The 24,835-nt window shown below is 38.5% G+C and overlaps 2 protein-coding genes across 2 annotated transcripts in view; one reads left to right on the top strand and one right to left on the bottom strand.

Moving 5' to 3' along the window:
- LOC135581068 (sodium/proton antiporter 2-like) overlaps nt 1-3,520 on the top strand; it is a 55,588-nt gene extending 52,068 nt beyond the window's left edge. Inside the window, exons 9-10 of the mRNA XM_065192265.1 lie at nt 2,348-2,642; nt 2,975-3,520. Of these exons, the coding sequence (XP_065048337.1) occupies nt 2,348-2,642; nt 2,975-3,094 (415 nt within the window). The 3' untranslated portion in view covers nt 3,095-3,520. The remainder of the gene's footprint in view (nt 1-2,347; nt 2,643-2,974) is intronic.
- Nucleotides 3,521-7,333: 3,813 nt separating this feature from the next.
- LOC135679960 (cyclin-D3-2-like) lies at nt 7,334-8,896 on the bottom strand. Its single transcript, XM_065193942.1, has 3 exons — nt 8,009-8,896; nt 7,810-7,922; nt 7,334-7,725 (listed from the first exon to the last, which is right to left on the bottom strand). Exons 1-3 carry the CDS (start codon nt 8,727-8,729, stop codon nt 7,453-7,455), a joined length of 1,107 nt encoding a protein of 368 aa, XP_065050014.1. The 5' UTR covers nt 8,730-8,896; the 3' UTR covers nt 7,334-7,452.
- Between the last annotated feature and the right edge of the window lie 15,939 nt (nt 8,897-24,835).

Genomic DNA, 24,835 nt, shown 5'->3' with positions numbered 1-24,835 from the left:
AAACCAATGAGCAAACTGAGGTAATGAACAGAAGCTTAGGAAACTTAGAAGCAGGTTCTGCCGTACCGAGCCGTATCGCCCGGTACGGGCGGTATGTACCGGTCCGACAGGTTGTCGGTACGCGGATCGACTGTTACCGGTCCGAGTGTACTGCAGCACTGTAGCAGTACTACAGTACTCGGTATACCCAGGTGTATCGCTCGATATACCGTACCGTACCGGTACCGAGCCCAGGTCGAAATACCGGTACGGTACGGTATTGCGAACCTTGCTTAGAAGCTATGTTGGCAAGAACATTAAGCAATGAGATTTCATTCTTCCACAAATTGAGTTTACCTACAATCGTTCCATGGATCATAGCATTGGTAAAAGTCCTTTTGAGGTGTTTATGGTGCTAATCCTGTTGATCCTTTGGACTTAATCCCTCACTCTACAACTAAGTAATTTAGTGGAGATGTTGATAAAAGAGCTAAGTAGATAAAGAAGCTGCATGAGGGTGTTAAAGCAACCATTGAGAAGCAAAATGAGAGATACATGCAAGCTGCCAACAAACACAGAAAACATGTGGAGTTTAATGCAGGTGATTTGGTCTGGATTCATCTAAGGAGTGGTTTCCACCGGAAAAATTTAGAAAATTGAAACCAAAGGCAGATGGTCCATTCAAGGTACTTAAGAGAATTGGTAAAAATGCTTATGAGGTCAAGCTACCTGAAGATTACGGAGTGTCCCCAACATTTAATGTGGCTGATTTAAGTCATTTTCATAATCATGTTGACGAAACAAACAAGGACTTGAGGATAAGTCTTTTTCAACCAGGGGAGATTGATACGAGAGTGCCTAATTTCTTACAATCTGCTCATATGGACCTTGCTGATGCTATGGTATTGTTTTTAGCGCCCACAATGTTGACTCATAGTTTTTAACTCAGCCCACTCAAATATGACAGCTCGTTAGCACATTCCTTAGATGAAGTTACAACTGTTTTAAGGTGCTTTTCTTCATGACCAAGGAATGCATTAAAGAAGTTGGTTACCGGTTGTGAAATACTTAATTTCAAAATTTCCCATGTATGAAGGGTTGTTTCATGCACTAGTATTTATTTGGTTATTAAGGGTTTAGAAAGAACTTTAGAAAATTGATGATATTGGCATATAAGCTCTCTTGGTGTTCTTTCTTAAACTCTGTATCTCTTGGATGCGTCCTTGAGTTGTGAGTTTTTTGTTTTTAGTTCTGTATCCTTGTTTATTATCCTTGGGGTGGTAATCTTTCTGTATCCCTTTGTGATTTTAAACTTGGTGGTAAGCTTTCTTTTCGATTTTATTAAAGTTTTGTCACGAGTTCGTTCCTTTTCTATCCGAAAAAACTTATTCCAGCAAATACAATTGTACTGTCGGTTTTTTTTTCGAAATCCATTCTACTTTACCCCTCATTCTGCATCACACTAGTATCAAGATTTCTCAATCATATTGGCATATAAACATTATGATTTTGTTGATGCATTAATCCTTTTAAGTGATCTATTTGAAGCATTCGTTTAGATATGTAAAATCTTTGCAGAACCCTCCTAGCAAGAAGAGGGATTCTTACCTAACAAAAGAAATATTAGGAGTTATGTATGACATGTCAAGAAATCAAGGCCTTATTTGGTTGTTTCACAAAAAATATATTCTCAAAATCCAGTTTTTAATCTGAAAGTAAGGAATAAGTCTACGTTGTTTCCTTTGTTGGTTACTCACTGCCAGCAGTACACTGCCACTTGGATAAGTGGTATCCGAAAGCAGAAAAGCAAACGGATGATTTCTGAAATGAGAAAAACCATTTGCCAAACACTTTTTTCTCTTGTTAAATCAGTATAGTTGTTCAAAGAACATAGCTAAATGTGCCCTGAGCCACCTTACTTGTATCTCCCTCCATAATAATCAACACACATTTCACTTGTATGAGTCGTTCGAATTGTTCTATGGTGTTGTGTTACTACTGAATATTTTTCACAAAGGTTAAAGATCAACATCATTAATTTTGATATCTGCATCCACTAGTAAAATGAACAAAGTATTTCCGCTTGTAGTATTCTTGTTCTGTGAACTTGGGCAGTTCAGTTACTTCCTGCATCCCCAGAACTTTGGCAAATGCATGGTATTTTTATGCATGTTGGAAATAACCATCTTCAGTTACTTCCTGCATCCCCAAAACTTTGGCAAATGCATGGTAGTTTTATGCATGTTGGAAAGAAGCATCTCAGATCTTTAGCTTCTAGCAGAAGACAAGTGGGCAATAAGGCCCAAGAGCAATGATAATAAATCTTATTTCATCACTTGATTTTCTTTTTGGTGTTTGTGCTTTGTAGCCTGGAGGCTGCTGGAGTCCTAAGGGAGTTGGCTAATTACCTTGATGCGCATATCCCAAGTGTTGAATTGATTGCAAGTGCAATCGGTGTAGTCTCAGCAATCATAGACAATGTGCCACTTGTAGCAGCAACAATGGGAATGTATAACCTTACCTCTTTTCCGCAAGACTCTGAGTTCTGGCAGCTGGTTGCTTTTTGTGCTGGAACTGGAGGCTCCATGCTTATCATAGGGTCTGCTTCTGGGGTTGCATTTATGGGAATGGAGAAAGTGGATTTCTTTTGGTATCTTCGCAAGGTAATACAGTGTCATTCATAATGTAGCACAAATTATTGTTTTCAGTGCCTGCTGCAGCTTTTTCAATGTTATACAGGAGTAGAAGTAATCATACACAATGCCCGTAAAGCAATGTTTGTTGATGAATGTTGTATTGTGTTTTTGTGTTAACATTTCCATACCGAAATCTTTGTGCTGCGATTTCATCCTTTGATCTCTTGACGAGTAAGAACAGAAATCTCTTTTGATATTGTAGCATTGAAGATATTTAGAAAAATATTCAAGACTTACTTTTCTACATTATTCAGTATGTTTGAGACCATCCTCACTATTCCTTCAAATCTTTTTTACAGGTTAGTGGATTTGCTTTTGCTGGTTATACTGCTGGAATTGTTGCATACGTGGTGGTCCGTAACTTGCCGTTCTCTCTACCAACTTCTTTGGCTGAGCTTCCATTTCTTTCGGGACCTTAGCTCTTGGACACGGAGAAGTTGATTTTGGACATGCAGGATAGTTCAGGCCCCTACTTTTAGTTTGTATTCAGCTCCAATTTTCAATCTGAACTTTAGTTTTCTAAATTACTATTAGCAATGGCGAAAGATCTTCTTGTAGTTTTGGCCAAACAGAATAATCGCGAGAGGACATGTGGTGTATGAATACAAGATTATGGCGCATCCGAGCATGGAATAAGAAATGGTGGCACATCTGGAGTATAACACAATGTAGAGAATGTGAATCCGTGATGAAAATTCCATTGAGAACCTCCACACTACCATGATCATGTGAGCTTTGCTCGAAATACCTGTCATGAGCAATTTATGATCATAAACACATGTGAAACTCTTCATACAGCAACCATTTCTTCTTTACTTATAGTCGAACATTCATTCAAATGTGCATCATTTTGTCTCTGCATTGCCCCATCGAGCCATATCTACTCTGGTGTTAAATGTGCAGTTGCCTATCAGCGTATGTCACTCTGCAACCAACTGCATTTCATTTATTGTTTTTCTTTGTTTTTTGTTTGGACATACTAATTTAACTGATCCATCTTATTTGTCAGCAGAGCAATTCCCAGAACTTTTGCTGCTATGAATCACAAAAGTGTACTGATAGAATGTAATGATTTGCACGTTTTAGCTTGTTTCAAATGCATTAAAATGAGCATATGCTCACTGATGTTAAAGATCTGGATGTGGCTTGCAGAAACCACCCGGGAGATGTGCTGCCTGCATAAAGTTCTTTCGAGAGTAGTTTCTATTGGACAAGACTGGCTGAAGCTTCCTCCTCTCAAGAGATTGGCCCTCGAGGTGAAGTCCCATTTGCTCCATCGTTTTGCACTGCCTGATTGCACAAACAGTGATCAGTATGTTGCATCTGACGGTATCAGGTGCGACGCCGCGAATCCTACGAGACGAGTCGAAGGAATAGGTAAGGGTTTCATGCCCATCTCCATCTTATATTTTAGAATGTCTTCTCCATTTCGTCCTACTCCTTCCGTGCCTCGTTGACAAGCCCTTGTTTGCACAATCCACAAATCAAAAGTGTGAGATATGAGCTCGGTCTACGATTTGCACCACGAAACAGTTTTGCGTACTGAAGAGCCAGATCATAACTTGGGTTTTTGTTCTAGAAAATGGATCAGGATTCAACAGTGTTGCACACCGATGAGCCAGATCGTAACTCGGGTTTTTGTTCTAGAAAATGGATCAGGATTCGGAAGCATCAGACTTGACCTAAAATGATCACCATGATGATGATGATTGGGTCACAAAACCAAGTCATACTTTAGTTGAGCACATGTGTGAATAACAATTAAGATGACGGTTCAATTTAAGTTTCTCAATCAATTTTTTTAATGGAAAAAACATATTATAAATGTCAGAGAAAAAAAAAGCAAAATATACCTACTTAAAAATCTTTCTGATTCACCTTTAAAAGGGGTTTTTTCTTTTGTGAATTCATGCCATGCGGAGTTGAAGGCAAGCAAAACCACTTTTACGTCAAAGGGTTCCGTCTGTCGTGCATGCTAATTAGGCTTCCTATCCGTTCACAATTAAAGAAGAGGCGGAGAGAGAGAGAGAGAGAGAGAGAGAGAGAGAGAGAGAGAGAGAGAGAGAGAGATTCTTCAAAGGGATTTAAGCATAGCTTTAAAAAACAAAAAAAAAAAAAAATTTCAGTAGCTGTCCAAATCTAATATTATAAGACAATCAAACTTTCTGAAAGGTGGGAATGCAGGATAGATATGTCATGTCGGTTCCTATTACAATGCATAAGATTCTATCCAACTTCCTCCGAGCATTGTTGGATGGATAGTCGGTTGGCTTATAAATCAGTCCCTTCCTCACCGCTTCAATTCCTTGCCCTCTTAACGTAAGTGAGGGAATTGGGCATCATTCCTATTTCCTCCCGTAGAATCAAGAATGCCAAGGACGGCTAAAGTAGAAAGGAAACGGTTGCGCGGTGTACTTTCAGTAGATTTGCTGTTCTATCCATCATTGAGCGTTAGCCATTGCTGCTTGTTCTCTAAAGAATTGAATTGAGCTATCCACTTCATATAGATAGATTAAAAGTAAACAAACAGCCTTTTATTCGAACTCACCTAAGCTATAGTCTGGCGCTCTTGCTTGTTGGAGAGAGAGAGAGAGAGAGAGAGAGGAACAGACTGACGAAGAATGAAAACTTTTTCTAATTTTAGTTTCTTATGACCAGGCCTGACATCTGTAACATTTCTTCTTCTTCTTCTTCTTCTTCTTCCCTTCCCCAAAGCTATCCACCTCATGCCTTTTTCATGCAATTCACCAATCCATTAAGAATAATCCCTCCGCAACCTATAAACGCCATGCCCTTACAAGCATGCATCGGGAAACCAAAGTTCATCACATCAAAGACCGACAGGTAGCGTGTCCTCATTGGAACAATGCATATTAAAGAACCACTCCCGCTGTTTCAGGTACGTTTGTTGTACTGGAAATACGAAAGTGAGCGTTGCATTATGACTTGTTATCAGAAAAGAAATCTACCCAAAAAGTGTCCTCGAAGCAGCGTGGACCGTACGAGCAGGTGAAAATAGAGAGAAAAGACGAACCAACAGTGATCAGTAAACCACGGCAAAAACGAAAGTAATAAAAGAAAAGAAAAGCTGGGAACAGCAGTACTCTCCTCCATTCGATGTAGGGAGAAGATGGGTTTGGATCAATCTTTATTTGAGTGACAAAAGTCAAAGTAAAGTCGTCCGAGATGAATGATTAGAGCTGATCTGATCTACTTTTCATGTTTGAAAGCACATCGACCGACATGGCAAGTGGAATTGAGAGGTCAACATTTTAGTAATGGAGTGAGGACAAAGCGGAGAAAAGCAAACGAAAAGCTAAAAAAAAAGAAAAAAGAAAAATCAAATATTTATCTTGTTATCCCATGAAAAAAAATAATCAGAATTTAACGGATGGGTTTAGAGAACAGATTTTGCATACATGGATCATTAAGAGGAATTTTCTTTTTTCATTTTGATATGATGATAACATGAAGATTGAGCTGATGGAATTGTAATCTAATTTATTAGGTGAATTTTCATTGTGATTTAAAAATCCACCTATTTTTTAATTAAAAGTTAAAATATTTTTCTCAAAATATGATCGATCATATGCTCAAGCTTGAGGAGCTCCTACATCACAAGTTCAATGAATTTACAAAGTACTTGAAAAAAAAAAAGACAAGTGAATCATGCTCGTAACAACGGATATATTGAGTCATATTCTAATAGCTCATTTTTTTTAGATTATTTAATAAAAGAATAAAAAAATATTTGTATCTACTCATATTTTTTTTTAAAAAAATATTTAATTAAAAATATCTTGTATAATACTCATTTAAAATTAAACTTGTGGGATAACTGATACTTCAATTACAATCTTTATTTACTAAATACTCAGCTCTTAGATTAGTACACGTGATGTGATCTTGCAAGGTTAATCCGCCCAGCCCTCGAGCTGTGCCCAACCGAAACGCCAGCAGTTGGGTAGCAGGCAAATCACAGAGACCTAATGATGAGTTAAATCGGACGAGTCCTATCCATCTCCCCACATCAAGGAAGACACACACACACACACACGCACCACAAGGTTATGCAGGCAATGTCAAGGTCATTGGTCAACCAGCTCAGAAAGTGAAGCAAATTGCTTTAGCCACCCTCCTCTGTTCTTCTCTTTAATCTTTAATCACAGGCCTCGTTGTTTCTCCTTACCAAGTGTGACATTAACTCCAAGAAAGATTTTGGTACAAATGTTCATGATTGATAGCTCCTGTGGCATGATGGCTCGTAGGCCTCCGGTAGATAGAACTCGGAGTGGCCAGTGCTGCGGCAGCAATCCGATCTTGTGTGTCCTACCACACTCCACACACTCAGCCATGACATCCTTGTTTAAAGTAAAAGATGACGAGCAGAGCAGAGCTGAGCTGAGCTGAGCTGAGAGAGTACTCGATAAGGACAAGACAGTTGTTGGCCCTTTTACTTCTTTTTCTTCGACTGTCTGCTGTGTGATGTGCGAAAGACTTGTAGTAAAACAAAAAAAGCTTTTGTTTCACCCGTCTTTTCCTCTTCAAGTCTTACGATGGGAGGAGAGAGAGAAAGAGAGAGAGAGAGAGAGAGAGAGAGAGAGAGAGGGGTTAAATGCCTCGGAACAAGCAATAAGAAGAAAAGCCAGAGGCAAGCATAACATGGAGAGAGGATTTGCGCACATCCTTCGGATCGTTCCTCACAACAACGAGGAAAGAACAGTGCCGATTATAAGGAGAACAGAGATGGAGTGCACTAGTTAGTACGAGTGCCGGATCATAATCTATTTACATTGGAACAGGAGCAGAGTTCATTGTCTCCGAAGGTCTTGCTGCCGCTGCTGCAGTTTGGCATTTTGAGAGGGCGAATCTCCGGCGAAGGTGAGCCCGAGGTTGGCCACCTTGACCAGCAATCGCCGCCGCTCGACGAACTCTCGCTTGGACTTGCTGGTGAACTGTAGGCGTAGTACGAGGAGGCAGAGGAATGCTTTCGCTTACCGCCATGGATTCCTCGTTCCATGATGAGCTGATAGCATTCGTCCACTTTGTCCTGCAGATGGATTACTTCCATCGGTGAGCAGATGATGACAACGGAGCAGTTAATGGGGAACCAGACATGGGAGAAGAATCCAACCTTTGGAACGTTGAGGAAAGAGATGAGGTGGTGGGTCTCGTGGGACTCCAGCGAAGCGGCGGACAGCGCCGCCGCGGCCCAAACGGATGCAGGATAGCGGATCCATCTCCGATCTTCCACGAACAGATCCGATGATGATGTGAGATTGACGAAAACGAACAGTGTTTGAGGAGTAGGAGACGTTTGACCGAGCACTCACCGGCTATGACGCAGAGGAGAATAGCTTCGCACCCGTTAACCAGGTCTCGGACACGGGCGGCGGCGGTTGTGGTGGAGATCGCGTTCTTGTCTTTGGAACAGGGACAGAGTCGAGGAAGGAGGTGGTGGATGAACGAGAGCGGCGTGACGGGGTTCATCCGCCACCCAAGGGAAGAGAGCACGAGTCGCTCCATCAGCCGGATGGTCTTGGCCTCGAACACGAACTTGTTGTCCTCCGGCTCCGTCGCCGTCGCCGCGGCTAACGACAGCTGCAGGTTAAGGAGCAGGGGAACGCGGGTCTCCTCCACCTTCGCCGCCAGAGACAGGCAGGCCACAGCCGCCAGCCGCCCCATCCACGGCTTGTCCTGCTGAAGCCGGAGCCCGCCGGCTACGGAAGAGGTGAGGAAGCACCGGTCCAGGTAGTCGACGGCAAGCAGCGCCGTGAGGGCGGAGAACAAGTGGCGCTCCGAGGCGCGAGCCACCCACTCCACCGCCTCCATCCTTGCCGACAGCAGGTACGTGTGTTCCCCGCGGCCGTCAGGCAGCCGGGTCTCCCCTTCTCTGGTCGCCAAGGAGCAAAGCGCCTCCACCCACTCCTCCTCGGCCACCGCCGCCCAGTCCTCTAGGAGGTGGTCGGGCGACAATGGTCCTGTCCGTTCTTCTTCCAGCTCCAAGCTCTCTTCTTGGCAACACAGAGGGTCAAAGAGAGGCAAAAGAGCCATCTTTGTTCTCCTTTTCTTCGTCACTCTAATAGAACGAGGAGGAAGAGGAGACGAGGGAGACGCTTCCTCTACCACTGTTATCTCTACCTGCTTCCTTCTGTCATTTTCTTCTAGGTATCTCGAGTGAGTTTAAATGGAGGACATGGTTGGGATTCCACAGCGGCAGCGCCATCGCTACCCTTTTGCCCCGTCCTTCCATCTACTATTGCTTTTATGTCGCTTTTCTGCACTCGTCTTGGGAGAAGTCTGAAACCTGCAACAGTATCGTGGTCTTTTTACAAGCGAAGTAGGCTCGAACAGTGCATGTCCATCGGTGGAGTTCGTCTGCTACCTGACTCAGGTAGCTTTAGAACACGAAAACTATTATTAGCATGAATGTTATTGAGGAAAATAAATTATTAATATTTTAAATATTTTGATAATATATTATAATAATTTTAAATTATAAAAATTATGAAACATATTATCATAATTCTATCAACATAATCTCCTATATTATGAAATAATTTAGATAAATATTTTATATTTACTATTGATTGAGAAAATTATATAATTATCATATTTTGTAATCTCTCTTTGTATATATAAACTCATATATATTATCAATAAAAATTCAAGCTAGTCATTTCTTTCATGATATCACAGGAATATTTGCTCCAATGAACTTTTTTTTTTTTTTTTTCCTTTGATCCTCTCTCTTGCTATTATTGTTTTGTATCTTCTTTTCGATTATCGTTCAAACTAGCATTATAATTTCTATTTGGTTTTATGCTCAAACATGCTTATCTTTCTTATAAGTTGCTTCCTTTTTTTTTTTTTCTTTACTTTTTGATATGACCAATAAAACATCTTCAACAAGCTAGTTATCTGATTTTATTCTAACTCCTTTACTCTTCAAAATACTCTTATCTCCATTAACGTTATAGTTAAAGTTCCTTTAAAAAACTCATGCCCACAAAGTATATCTCTTGGTATACTCAATTTTATTATCGTTTAATCGGTTATGATCTCATAAGTTATATAGATGGAGCCATCGTTTGTCCTTCATAAATGATTAGAGAAAATAATCTCGAAGTTGTTAATCATAAATACACTTGTTTGGATCTGTCAAGATCTTCTTCTTAAAAGTGCTATAATTACTTCTCTCTCTTTTGAAATCATTCCCTACATACCCTCTACAAAATCCTCTCATGAGATGTGGTCTACGCTTGCAATAATATTTGCGGACCAATCTCGTGATTACCTCATGCAACTTCTAGAAACTTTCTTTAAGCTTTCTATGGGCACAAAATCTATTTTTGACTATACGTAGGCTATCAAAACTCAAGCATATGCACTTATTATAGTTGATACATATCTTAATGATGAAGAGATTATTTTTTATATATTAAATGGTCTTGGTTCAGATTATAAGGAGATCTCGGCTACGATATATGCTCGTGATAGTTCTATATCTTTTGAAGAACTTCATGATAGGCTTTATGACTATAAAGTTTATCTTAAGCGAGAGTCACAATCTTGTGATACTGTTTCTTTCACTACCAATTTTGCTAACAAGGCTAATTCTAACAATAAAGGCAAGATCCATAATAATCCAAACAATCATTCTAGAAGCAACATGCAACAATGCCATAAAAAAAGAGTCAATAAATTCAAGCAACAATTCAATAACAAAATCACCTATCAAATATATGACATAGAAGGCCATGCTAGTAAGAATGTTATCGCTTGTAAGTTGCTATTCCACGGATGTTTCACTCTTGCTTGATTCTTATTACTACTATCATGTGCTCACTTTGTTGCTTAATCCTTTCAACCTTCATCAAATTAGTTGATTCTGGAGCTTCTCATCATGTCATGTTTGACTTGAATAATCTATCTCTTTATTCAAATTATGATGGTTCAGATAATATCATGATAGGTGATGATAAAGGTCTCCAAATAACTCATTGGTTCTATAAACCTTCCATCTTTCTCAAAATCCATTTTACTCTATAATGTTCTTTGTGTTCCTAATATGAAGAACCTAATATCTATCTCTAAATTATGTTCTTTTAATAATGTTTCAATTGAATTCTTACTCTCTTCATTTATTGTGAAGAATCTCAACATAGGGGTATATCTCATGGAGGGGCTAAATAGAGATGAAGTTTATGAGTGATCAATCATTGCATAATCTAAATCTATCTTTTCTTTGGCCACCATCAAAGCTCCATTTTAAGAATGATACAATCGTTTAAGGCATTATTCTTTTAAGGCTCTAAATTTTTAGTTACGAGTGCCCCATAAACTAATCATGTGAGTGATGACATGTGTGATGCGCTGCACAATCTTTTTGGTTATTATTATTATAATATTTATTTACTTTATATTGATGATAAATATATTATAATGTCCTTAAATTTATGCAATGTGAATTGGATCATGATAATGATATCAATTTGCCTATAAACATATACCTTAAATATTCTCAGTTATAGGTTATTCGAAGGGGACATCAAGACAACTAAATAGACTAATGTGCTTAATATCCTACAAATGATGAAAACAACTAACCTTATAATTTCTTGTGTGGGGACACTAGAGATATAATGCAGGTGTTGATTGGAGAATGAGTTTACTAAATGATCCGCTTATGAATTCGGATCTATAAAAATAGATCCAAGAGGATGCTTAGCTTGTCCTAGTCTAGATATATAGATAGCATTATCAAAAAGTTTGGCATAGAAAATTCTAAGAGTGGTTTCATACTGATGAGACATGAAATATCACTTTCTAGAAGTATATCTCCAAAGACTCTTGAAGAAAGGGCAAACATGGATAGAATATCTTATACTTTAGCAATAGGGTTTATCATATATATTATGCTATATACTAGGCCTGATATAGTACATGCTCTAAGTGTTACGAGTAGGTATCAAGTGGATCCAAGTTTGGAACATTAGAAAATAATAAAGTATATCCTTAGGTCATAGTCAAAGGTGCACTACAAGTCAATCATGTGAGTGATAACACGCGTGACACGCTACATGATCTTTTTACTTATTATTATAATAATATTTTTTTACTTTATATTTCTTGTTGCATATATTGTGATATTCTTGGATCTATGCAATAAGAATTAGATCATGATGAGATTATGATAATGAGACTAATTCGCCTATAAACATAGACCCTAAATATTTTCGGTCGTAGGTTACTTGAGAATGATATTGAGTTAACTGCACAGACTAATGTACTATGTATCCGTCCATATAATAGAAGCGGTTGGTCTCACAGTTGTTGTGGGGAGACATTAAGGATATAGTACAGGTGCTCATTGAAAAATGAGTTCATTGAATGATCCACACATAGAATGTTGGATAGTTGATGATACCTCATTGTTAAACAATGATTATATGGTCCTAGTTGTGTGTTTAGTCCTTAGACTTGAGAAACCAAAGATGTTCTGTATGAGTACTATACTCTTTGATACTATACTTATAGGTTTGAAAGTTTCAGATCTAGCATAGCCGATTTTCGGGAGTGGTAGCCAACCATATGAGGGCAATTGAGTGTCAATAGAGGATCATCCACTCTCGGTATCATGAGATGAATATCCTATCTGTTCTCGCACAAGCAAATCCCTAGCTAGGGTCATTCGGATTGAAAGAGAAAGAATTTTTCTAAGAGAATCCGATTAAAACGAGTCTTGAGTAAATTTTGTATGTGCTTAATGTTGGAAAAATCTTTGGGGGCGACATCACATGCACAGCAGAAGAACAAGAAAATAAAATTCCCGATTCCCAAAGAGATGTTCGTCGTCATGCGAAGATTAGTGCACAAAATCTACGAAGCTGAAAAACTACGTATAGAATAGATTGTGTTACCTAGGGAGATCGTATATCCCTATTTCCTTGCAGATCCTTAGGAGAGGGTGAAGGAAGTCAAGCGTCCTCCTCTCTAGTGGTGATCCACACAGTAGGGCTGCGACAACGCTCCTCAAAACTCCAGGCCTGCTCTGAGGTGGAGAGGGGAAGGAGAATATGAGAGGCAAGCAAAGGCTCTAGCCAATAAGGCTCTGAATCCTTCCTATTTATAGAGTTCCCCTGTCAAACCCTAATGGATCCTCGCCTACTGGGTATTGGATCTGCATCCAATAACCCAAGCCTTTTAGATTAGTGGATCTCTATCCAATAATCTCTCATTGGCTCTTATTGGATCTCGTCCATGGGATTCAATAATTCGGGGGCTTATTGGATATCCAATAAGAAAAGGGCTCCGTCGGATATCTCATATCCGAACCTCTCCTCATCGCAATACCTGCCATATGTGTGTGACCCTCTAGTCCCAATATCGTGCTGGTCGTGAGTTATACTTGTCAGAACTCCTTCTAACTCAGTGAATTATTATCTCTGTAATAATTCACTTGACTCATCGACTACGGACGTACTAGGCCACTACGCTGTATTCCCCAACTGATATAGGGGAATCCAATCCATTGGATCTGTCTGTCCTCAGTTACCATGTACCTATAGTCCCTCATCCATCTAATATCTCAGAGACCGTATATCGAGCATGGTGCTATCAGACCTATACGGTTTCTACTCGAGTCTCACTCTAATCGGATTCTCCCGGAGAACTCTCTCTCTCAACCCGAATGACCTTAGCTAGGGATTTGTCTGAGCAAGAACATATGGGATATTCCTCTCATAACGCCGAGAGTGGATGATACTCTATTGACACTTAATAGCCCTCGTAAGGTCGACTACCACTCCCAATGACCAGTTGTACTAGATCTAGGACAGCCAAACCTATAAGTCTGGTATTAAAGAGTGGAACACTCATACAGGACATCCTTGGTGTCTCAAGTCTAAGGACCAGATATAACAATAGGACTACGGAATAGCTGTCTGACAATAAGGTATCATCAACCATCAAGTATTTCGTAAGCGGATCAATTAGTGAACTCATTCTCCAATGAGCACCTGTACGGTATCCCTAGTTTCCCTACACGAGCAGCTTTGAAACCAACTGTATCCATTATATGGACGGGTATACAACACACCAGTCTGTCTGGTTATCATGATATCCCTCTCATGTAACCTATGACCGGAATTATTTAGGATATATGTTTAAAGGTGAATCGATCTCATTTTCGTGATATTATCACGATCCGACTCCCATTGCACAAATCCAAGGACATCACAATATATATATATATATATATATATATATATATATATATATATATATATATATATATATATATATATGCAATAGTTATAAAGTGATATATGCCAAAATATAATAAGCAAAAAGATTCTGTATCAAGTCACACGTGCCATCACTCACGTGATTGGCTTGCTAGGCACCTATAACTAGCAATCTCCCACTTAACCTAAAGCCAATCACCTATGTGTCTGATCCCCATCAGACCCTTGTGACGCTCAAAGACAATCTGAGACAACAGCTTTGTCAGTGGATCTGCAATGTTATCTTCGGATGGAACTCTTTCCACTACTACATCTCCTCGGGTTACGATCTCTCTGATAAGGTGGAACATCCTCAGAACATGCTTAGATTTCTAATGAGACCTAGGTTCCTTCGCTTGAGCAATCGCCTCGTTGTTATCGCAATATAAGGAGATCGGCTCCTTGCTACCCGGCACGACTCCCAAATCTGTGATGAACTTCTTCACCCAGACTCCCTCCTTTGTTGCATCTGATGCAGCAATGTAATCCGGCTCTATGGTCGAGTCAGCAGTAGTATCTTGCTTGGAACTCTTCTAGCACACTGCTCCTCTATTCAAGGTGTACACGTACCCCGAATTCGACTTGCTATCATCGACATCAGACTGAAAACATGAGTCTGTGTAGCCTTCAACCTTAAGGCTACTACCTCCATATACTAATCAAAGATCTTTAGTCCTTCTCAAGTACTTAAGGATACACTTTACTGCTTTCCAGTGCTCCAAGCCTGGATCTGCCTGATACCTGCTCGTGACACTCAGAGCATGCGCTATATCAGGCCTAGTACATAGCATGACATACATGATAGACCCTATTGCTGAGGCATAAAGTATCATATCCATGTTCGCCCTTTCTTCTGGAGTCTTTGGGGACATACTCGTAGAAAGCGATATCCCATGTCTCATCGGTATGAGACCTCTCTTGGAATTTTTCATGCCAAACCTTTTGATAATGGTTTCTATGTACCTAGACTGGGACAAGCCAAGCATACTCTTGGATCTATATCTATAGATTCTAATCCCCAAGATATAGGATGCTTCCCCTAAGTCCTTCATGGAGAAGTGTCTAGATAACCAAAACTTTACTATGGATAGCATTCCTACGTCATTCCCAATGATCAGGATGTCATCCATATATAACACCAAAAATGTGATAGCGCTCCCACTTACCTTCCTGTACACACAAGGCTCATCTTCGTTCTTAACGAAGTCATAAGATCTGATTGCCTCATCAAATCTTATGTTCCAACTTCGGGAAGCTTGATTTAATCTATAAATGGATCTAAGCAACCTACATACCTTATCTGGGCAGTTATTGGACACAAATCCCTCAGGTTGCATCATATACACCTCCTTAGCGAGGTTCCCATTGAGGAATGCGATTTTCACATCAATTTGGCAGATCTTATAATCATAGTGTGCTGCAATAGCCAATAGAATTCTGATGGATTTTAGCATTGCTACAGGTGAGAAGGTTTCGTCATAGTCAACACCTTGCCTTTGACGATACCCCTTAGCCACTAGCCTTGCTATAGGTCTCTACCTTTCGATATACTTCAAACTTTTTCTTAAAGATCCACTTGCAACCGATGGGTACAATACCTCCAGGTGCATCAACTAGGTTCCAAACCTTGTTGGATTACATAGAATCCATCTCAGAATTCATGGCTTCTTGCCACATCCTAGAGTCTATACTCATAATATCCTCCTCGTAGGTCTGATGATCAATATCCTCAATATCCTCTCCTCTAATTTGTCCCACATATCTCTTAGGAGGATGTGATATTCTATCAGACCTATATAAAGTTGAAACTTATGTAGTAGGTACCTAAACAGACTCGGGCTGTAGAGTGGTGCTTGAGCTTGATTCTCCAACCTTGCTCAACTCTATCATTCTCCCACTATCTTCGCCAAGAATGTGTTCATTCTCAAGGAGCACTGTTCTCTTAGCTACAAAGACCTTTTGGTCCTCGAGATGATAGAAATAATACCCACAAGTTTTCTTGAGGTATCTCACAAATTTGCATCGCTCTGTTCTTGATTCTAACTTAGCGGGGTTGTATCTTTTAACGTGGGCAGGGCAGCCCCAAATCTTACCAACCTTAAGATCAGGCTTCTTCCCTTTCTATATCTCATATAGTATAGATACTACTGACTTAATTGAAACTCTGTTCAGAAGGTAAGCTGCGGTTTCTAGGGCATATCCCCAGAATGAGATGGGTAGGTCAGTGAAACTCATCATGGACCGTACCATGTCTAATAGCATACGATTTCTCCTTTCAGAGACACCATTGAGCTGAGGTGTATAAGGAGGTGTCCATTGGGATAATATCCCATGGTCCTTGAGGAACTAAGTAAACTCTGTATTTAAGTACTTACCTCCTCGATCTGATCGAAGAGTTTTAATATTCTTTTCAGTTTGGTTCTCCACCTCATTCTTATACTCTCTAAATTTTTCAAACGCCTTGGACTTGTACTTCATTAAGTACACATATCCATGCCTTGAGAAATCATCAGTAAAGGTAATGAAGTAGGAGTAACCACCAATGACATGAGTTGACATGGGTCCACATACATCACTATGTATGAGTTCCAACAGCTCAGTGGTTCTCTCTCCAGTTCCACTAAATGGAGAGTTGGTCAGTTTTCCACGAAGGCAAGGCTCGCAAGTTGTATATGACACATAGTCGAATGAATCTAGATATCTATCATTTAGCAACTTTTGAATCCTTCTTTCATGGATGTGACCTAGCCTACAATGCCACAGGTATGCACTATTCATCTCATCTCGTTTCCTCTTGGACACATTTACATTCATGATATGTACTTGAAGCTTCATCAAGCTTTTGTTTCGCCCTTTCTACAAGGTACTCTTTGCTGTTCCTCTTCCAGTGCCCATCTTTACCACAGTAGAAGCACTGGCCTTTGTCCTTTGCTAGGTCTTTCTTAGCAACCTTTGCTTTACTTGGTCTGCCCTTGCCCTTTCTCTTCTTAAGGGACCTTTCTGCTTTCCTTTTCTTCCTGGTCTCACTAGTGTAGAGGACTGACTTCTCTTTCTTAATAGTACTCTCTACCTCCCTCAACATATTGAGGAGCTTTGGGAGAGTCACCTTAAGCTTGTTCATATTAAAATTCATTATGAACTGTGAAAAGGAATCTGGTAGGGACTGAAGCACAATGTCCATACATAAGTTATCCTCTAGGACAATTCCTAGACCTATGAGTTTCTCTATCCACTCAATAATCTTTAGGACATGGTTCTGAACCGGTGTCCCCTCAATCATCCTAGCGCGGAAGAGGCTTTTGGATATCTCATATCGCTGAGTCCTTCCCTGTTCCTCAAACAATTTGCGGACATGTAGGAGAATGAATCTGGCATCCATCTTTTCATATTGTCTTTGTAACTCAGGAACCATAGAGCCCAACATATAGCACTGAGCAAGAGTGGAGTCATCAATGTACTTCACGTAGCGAGCGATCTCATCCTCGCTTGCTTTCATTAGGTGCAGAGTGTGCTTATACAACAAAAACATATATACTAATAAAGATCTGCCCAAAATATTTTAGCTTTCCACTACCTCAGCCCAATCTTAACATTTAAGCGAGCGGCAAGCTATCCTGAAAAATTTATACAACAACGAGGTGAGCATATAAAGCTCAGCAACTGACTAACATATCCATGGTAAAAGAGGAAAATTTTTAAATAAATAAGGTTTCATAATGCAAGGCAGAATATAAGAATCCATAGACATAATCTCATTAGGTGTAGAATCACAAATATCATTTCAATCAAACATAATTGGTTCATACAGATGGAGCATAGAGTAATTGGAGCATATAAATAGCATATGAAATGTTCCGGAGCATATTAACAACCTATGGAACATTTCGAAATATAATAATAACAAATGAAACATTTTGGAGCATATCAAAGGCGTACGAAATGTTTCGGAGCATATCAATGATAAATGAAACATTTCGGAACATATCAATGGCGTATGGACCATTTCGGAGCATTTCAAAGATGAATACGAAACAGAAGCTCAAATGTTGAATTTGACGTTGCATTTATATCATTCATATCCAAAGCATGTATAGAAACACATAACCAAAGCTCTGGATACCATATCAAACATACAGAAGGTGAAGTGGGACCATAACATAATATGGTACATCCATTTCTGAATGACCACCAAACATATGTCTCTCACGTCTGGGAGGTCTCCCACGTTTGGGAGCTCCATCCACCCACGTCTGAGTGAAGTCATAAGGGCCGGCAGAGCATCTCAGGCTCTATGCATAACTCCCTTCACCATTTCTGGTAAAGGTTCAGAATATCCCACAAACACCAGAGTACAAAAGGATAATATGAAAAATGAATAGCACATATCAGAAGCACACGCGGAACAACAAAACGTACATGTGCCTTTATGAGTCAAAACGAAGTAAGCAATAATCTTTCACCATTGTATTCAGACTTGAAAGGAAATGAAAGCAAGGGCACATACGGAATCCAAGCAATCACATACAACTCAATTCAAATAAGAAGATTAGATGAATTCGATATCCAAAGGAATGAAACTAGAATAGGCACATAACGAAAGCAAATGCGGAACAATGGGATATACATGTGCCTATATAAGTCAATGTGATATAGCATAAACGTTACAAAATATGTTCAGGAATGGAAATAATTTATAGACTCTTGCAAATAATAATTCAAGCATTAATATAAGCCACAATTGAGTGAAGGGAACTGAATAAAATCCATTTCCAAACGAATGAAAATAGAAGATGCGAAATCGACCAAAGCTCGATTTCTGACAGAATTCGAGAGGCACATTGGATAAATACTTCAGATTATCAATTATGCTCCAATACCCTCATGAAGGCTATTGTTGAAAGATATATCAATCTATTTTCTGATGAAACAAACTTCGTATGAATCATGGTTTCCAACAAGGAGTTACCATTGATTTGGTAACACAAGGTCAAAAACAAAATTTCTTTTTTGCAGAATTCATAGGGTCAGATTCAACAGATAATAGGATAGGCATTTGAATTCCAAAATTTTCAATCTATGTGTCAAAAGAAAGGTATACAAGTTTAGTTTCGAATGAAGTCAGTTTGGTATATATCAGAATTTCCAACAGGGACTTATAGGTATTTTAGTATCGAAAGGTCAGAAATTTTGATCCCTGTTCTGCAGCATCTATAGGCTCATTTGAAACAGACGTTTGGGTAAGTATTCGGTGTCCAAAATCTACAAAATTAGTGTCAAAAGAAAGATATTTAGGGTTTAGGGTTTAGGGTTTAGGGGTTTTGGGTTTTAGGGTTTAGGGTTTAGGGTTTAGGGTTTAGGGTTAAGAGTGTAATTTCAAATGAGCTAGGCTCTACCTGAATCCACATTTGGTGCTAAAAATTATAGCTGAAAGAGTGTATAGGGGTTAGTTTACCAAAAAAATTCCAGATCCTTGGTTTTATGTCCAAAGAGAGAAATATCAGGTTCTAAGCAGAAATCTTTCAGAATCAATATAAGAACAGAGACTAATACTTCTATAGGATAGGGTTAGAACACTTACTACTGAGAATTATGACCCTAAATGTGAAGATTTGAGCAAGAAACCTTAAAGCCCCAAATTTTTTCTTCTTCTTCTTCCCCCTTTTTTTCCTCATTCTTCTTTCTTTCTTTCTCTGTTCATCCACGCAGCTGCCTTCTCTGGTTCCTTAAGAACAAAGTCAGAGAGGCTTAAACGGTGGGATTTGTAATTTTATGCATTTTATAGTTTAGTCCTTGTATTATTGTATTTACGATTAGGTCCTTAGGGTTTACATATAGGTCCTCAGATTTTTTTTTTTTTGAACAAATCCTCCAAATCTTATGAATAAGTTCTCAAATTCATACTTTGGCTCTTTTATCAAATTTAAAATAGATACTTACATTACAACTAGAAACTTATACGAAAATTCAGAAATGAGGGATGTTACACTCTCCACCCCTTAAAAGAAAAATTTAGTCCTCTAAATTTATCATACCTCTATCGATGAAAAGATGGGGATAAACCTTTTTCATTTCCTCCTCTAGCTCCCAGGTTGTTACCTCTCCAAAATGATGTCTCCAAATTACTTACACCAGAGGGATAACCTGATTCCTTAGGATCTTTTCCTTATCAACAATTTTAGTGGGCTCTTCCACATAAGATAAATCTTTATCGATCTCCATCTGCTCATACTCAATGATATGAGAAGGATCAGGTATATACTTCCTAATCATCGAAACATGAAATATATTATGGATATGGCACAATGATGGTGGCAAGGCAATCTTGTAAGCGACAGAACCAACCCTCTCAAGAACCTCAAAAGGTCTAATAAATCTTGGGCTTAACTTTCCTTTCTTCCTAAACCTTATAATGCCTTTGGAAGGGGAGACCTTTAAGAATACAAAATCTCCAATTTCAAACTCAATATCTCGTCTTCTATTGTCAGCATAACTCTTTTGACGACTCTGAGTAATTTTTAACCTTTTCCTTATAACTTGAATTTTCTCGGTAGTTTCTTGTACTTTGTCTGGTGCTAACAACTTTCTGTCACCAACTTTCTCCCAACATATAGGTGTTATGCACTTTCGCCCATATAAAGCTTCATAATGAGCCATCTGAATACTTGAATGATAACTATTATTATAAGTGAACTCAATAAGTGAAATATCTTTATCCCATTCACCTTTCCAATCCATAACATAGGCTCTAAGCAAATCCTCAAGTGTTTGAATTATTCTTTCTGATTGACCATCAATCTAAGGATGATATGCAGTACTAAACTTAACTTTAGTGCCCATAGATTCCTGTAATCTGCTCCAGAATCTAGAGAGAAATCTGGAGTCTTTATCAGAGATGATCTCTTTTGGAATACCATGAAGTCTTACTATTTCATTGACATATAAATCTGCAAGTCTATCAAGCGAATAAGTCAGATTAATCGGTAGGAAATGTGCAGATTTTGTTAACCTATCAATGATAACCCAAATAGCATCATGCTTTCTAGAGGTTCTGGGTAATCCTGAAATAAAATCCATGGTAATACATTCCCATTTCCATTCAGGGATATCTAAAGGTTGCAACAACCCTCCAGGTCTTTGGTATTCTACTTTGATTTGCTGACAAGTCAAACATTTTGAAACATACATTGTAATTTCCTTCTTCATGCCGTCCCACCAATAATGACTTTGGAGATCTCTATACATCTTAGTGCTCCTAGGATGCATGGTGTACTTTGAAGTATGACTTTCCTTTAGGATTTGATTCTTGATATCTGGTTCATTTGGTACACATACTCTCTCCCCAAATCTCAATAGGCCATCATTTGAAACTTGAAATTTTGGTTTCAATTCCTTTTCTGCTTCATTCCTCAAGTAGATTAAACGTGGATCTCGTAATTGTCTTTCCTTAATTTATTTAATAAGATCATATTACACTTGAATGGAGGCCATCAATATCATCGAGTCTTGCTATTTTCTCCACAAATCTCCTGTAATAACCTGCCATGCCCAAGAAACTTCTAACTTCTGTTATATTTGTTGGTACATCCCATTCAACTACAGCTTCCACTTTCTTTGGATCAACAGATATACCCTTCCCTGAAATCACATGGCCTAAGAAAGCAACTTCATTCAACCAAAATTCACATTTGCTGAACTTTGCATACAACTTCTTTTCACTTAGTATGGACAATACATTTCTCAAGTGTTACTCATGCTCCTGATTACTCCTTGAATACACCAATATGTCATCAATGAATACAATTACACAATCATCCAAGAGCGGTTGAAATATCCTATTCATTAGTTCCATAAAAGCTGCAGGGGCATTAGTTAAACCAAAAGGCATCACCAAGAATTCATAGTGACCATATCGAGTTCTAAAAGCTGTTTTTGGAATATCCTCCTCCTTGATCTTCAACTGATAGTAACCTGACCTCAGATCAATCTTAGAGAATACTTATGCACCCTGTAGTTGATCAAACAAATCATCAATTCTAGGTATGAGATACTTGTTTTTGATGGTCACCTGATTCAACTATTTATAATCAATACAAAGCCTTAACGTTCCATCCTTCTTCTTCACTAATAATACCGGAGCACCCCACGGTGAAACACTGGGTCGTATGAAGCCCTTATCTAATAATTCTTGTAGTTGCTTCTTTAATTCCTCTAGCTCGAGTGGTGCCATTCTGTAGGGAGGCTTAGATATTGAGGTTGTACTAGGGACCAGATCAATAACAAATTCATCCTCTCTATCTAGAGGTAAACCAGGCAAGTCATCTGGGAATACGTCAAGGAACTCTTTGACCACTGAAATTTCATCTAGATGGGTTTCCTGATTTGAATGCTCCTTTACACACACCTTCTAACAAAAACAACCCTTCTACATAAGACGATAAGCTTGAAGTGCTGATATCAAGCAAGGAGGCAAATCATGCCTAATGCCCTCAAAGTAAAATATAGGCTAATCTGGTATGCAGTAAGTAATTATTTTTTTTTATAACAATCAATACTAGCGTGATGAGAAGATAACCAATCCATGCCAAGTATAATATCAAACCCCTGTATCTCTAGGAGAATCAAATCAGCAAGGAGTTCAAGTTCTCCAATAAAATCATACAAGAGGACCAGATTCAAGTCCGTTATCAAAGAATCTCCAATGATTGTATTTACATATATCACAAAATACAGTGGTCTAGATTGAATACCCAAGTGATAGGCAATATATTACGAATCAAATCGTAGATAGGACCCATGGTCAAACAAGTATTTGCATTCTTTCATAAACATGCATAATACCTTCGATCACTAATTCAGAAGTTTTAGAGTCATATTCAGTGATAGCATACACTCTGACATAGGCTTTTGATTTATGAGGCAGTGACTCTTTTTTCTTGTTCAAGGGGCAGTCTTTTATTTTATGATCCAACTTTCCACAAGCAAAATAGACTCTAATCACCCGAAAACACAAACTTATTTCATAATTTAACTTGCAATTCACACGTGATTGAGTCTTTTGTGGTGACTTCCCATTTTAAATCCAAATGTCTTGACCTTCTTGTTATTACTTTCTGATTCATTTCCAATCATATTTTTATTGGTAAACTTGTCCTAATCATTCTTGCCACTGATCTTCAAAAATTCTTTTCATTGTTCCCATTAATGATCAGCCTCTACTTCCAATATAAGGTGGCAAAAGAAATCTTTTGATCATCAGAACAATTTTGTACACCAAATATCTTCTCTGTTTGCATCATCCATTTTTCTACCACTAATGAAATTAGGTTCATCATGCTTCTGTTGCGCCACTCTGATTCAATATCCCCGATCAATCCTTTCATTCCCCTTAATTAATCAGAAACAAATGAAATAGGAGGACCATATGTCCTCATCATCCTAGATTCCTAAAATGCATCAAAGAAAATTTCCACCATTCACAATAGTTTATTAGACCTTAATATATTTTGCACGTCAACATATCAAATATTTTAGTGATCCTCAAATCATGCTTTGATACCACCTCTGTCACGCCCCTCAAAATATCGATAATATTAAAAATTTTTCAACACAAATCCATCCAGGATCCAATCACACATTTGAGGTCACTAAGAAAATATTCAGATCAGAATTTCACCTCTATAATCTATAAATTTATAAACCCTATGCAGTTCATAAACATACAACACATCGCTCGATGATTTATAAAATTTGAACCCAACTCACCAAAATAATAACCACAACATAAATTCACAAGTGTGTGAGTCTATACAGTCACAAAACCAATATTTACCATAAGTTCATGTCATTACACGAATTAAACTTAACATTACATAATCCTAAACATGAGAGGTCCTTTAAACTTATACAAAACCCACAAGTTTAGATTTATCGTCAATATTTCATTAGGTGCAGAGTGTGCTTATACAACAAAAACATATATACTAATAAAGATCTGCCCAAAATCTTTTAGCTTTCTACTGCCTTAGCCCAATCTTAACATTTAAGCAAGCGACAAGCTATCCTAAAAAAATTATACAACAACGAGGTGAGCATATAAAGCTCAGCAAGTGACTAACATATCCATGGTAAAAGAGGAAAATTTTGAAACAAATAAGGTTTCATAATGCAAGGCAGAATATAAGAATCCATAGACATAATCTCATTAGGTGTAGAATCACAAATATCATTTCAATCGAACATAATTGGTTCATACAGATGGAGCATAGAGAAATTGGAGCATATCAATAGCATATGAAATGTTCCGGAGCATATCAACAACCTATGGAACATTTCGAAGTATAACAATAACAAATGAAACATTTTGGAGCATATCAAAGGCGTACGAAATGTTTCGGAGCATATCAATGATAAATGAAATATTTCGGAATATATCAATGGCGTATGGACCATTTCGGAGCATTTCAAAGATGAATACGAAATAAAAGCTCAAATGTCGAATTTGATGTTGCATTCATATCATTCATATCCAAAGCATGTATAGAAACACATAACCAAAGCTCTGGATACCATATCAAACATACAGAAGGTGAAGTGGGACCATAACATAATATGGTACATCCATTTCTGAATGACCACCAAACATAAGTCTCCCACGTCTGGGAGCTCCATCCACCCACGTTTGAGTGAAGTCATAAGGGTCGGCAGAGCATCTCAGGCTCTATGCATAACTCCCTTCACCATTTCTGGTAAAGGTTCACAATATCCCACAAATACCAGAGTACAAAAGGATAGTATGAATAATGAATAGCACATATCGGAAGCACACGCGGAACAACAAAACGTACATGTGCCTTTACGAGTCAATACGAAGTA

Source organism: Musa acuminata, chromosome BXJ1-7 (assembly GCF_036884655.1).
Source record: "Musa acuminata AAA Group cultivar baxijiao chromosome BXJ1-7, Cavendish_Baxijiao_AAA, whole genome shotgun sequence".
Lineage (NCBI taxonomy): Eukaryota > Viridiplantae > Streptophyta > Magnoliopsida > Zingiberales > Musaceae > Musa > Musa acuminata.
Note: the sequence above shows the minus strand (reverse complement) of the source record. Positions and strands in the feature narration are given on the sequence as shown.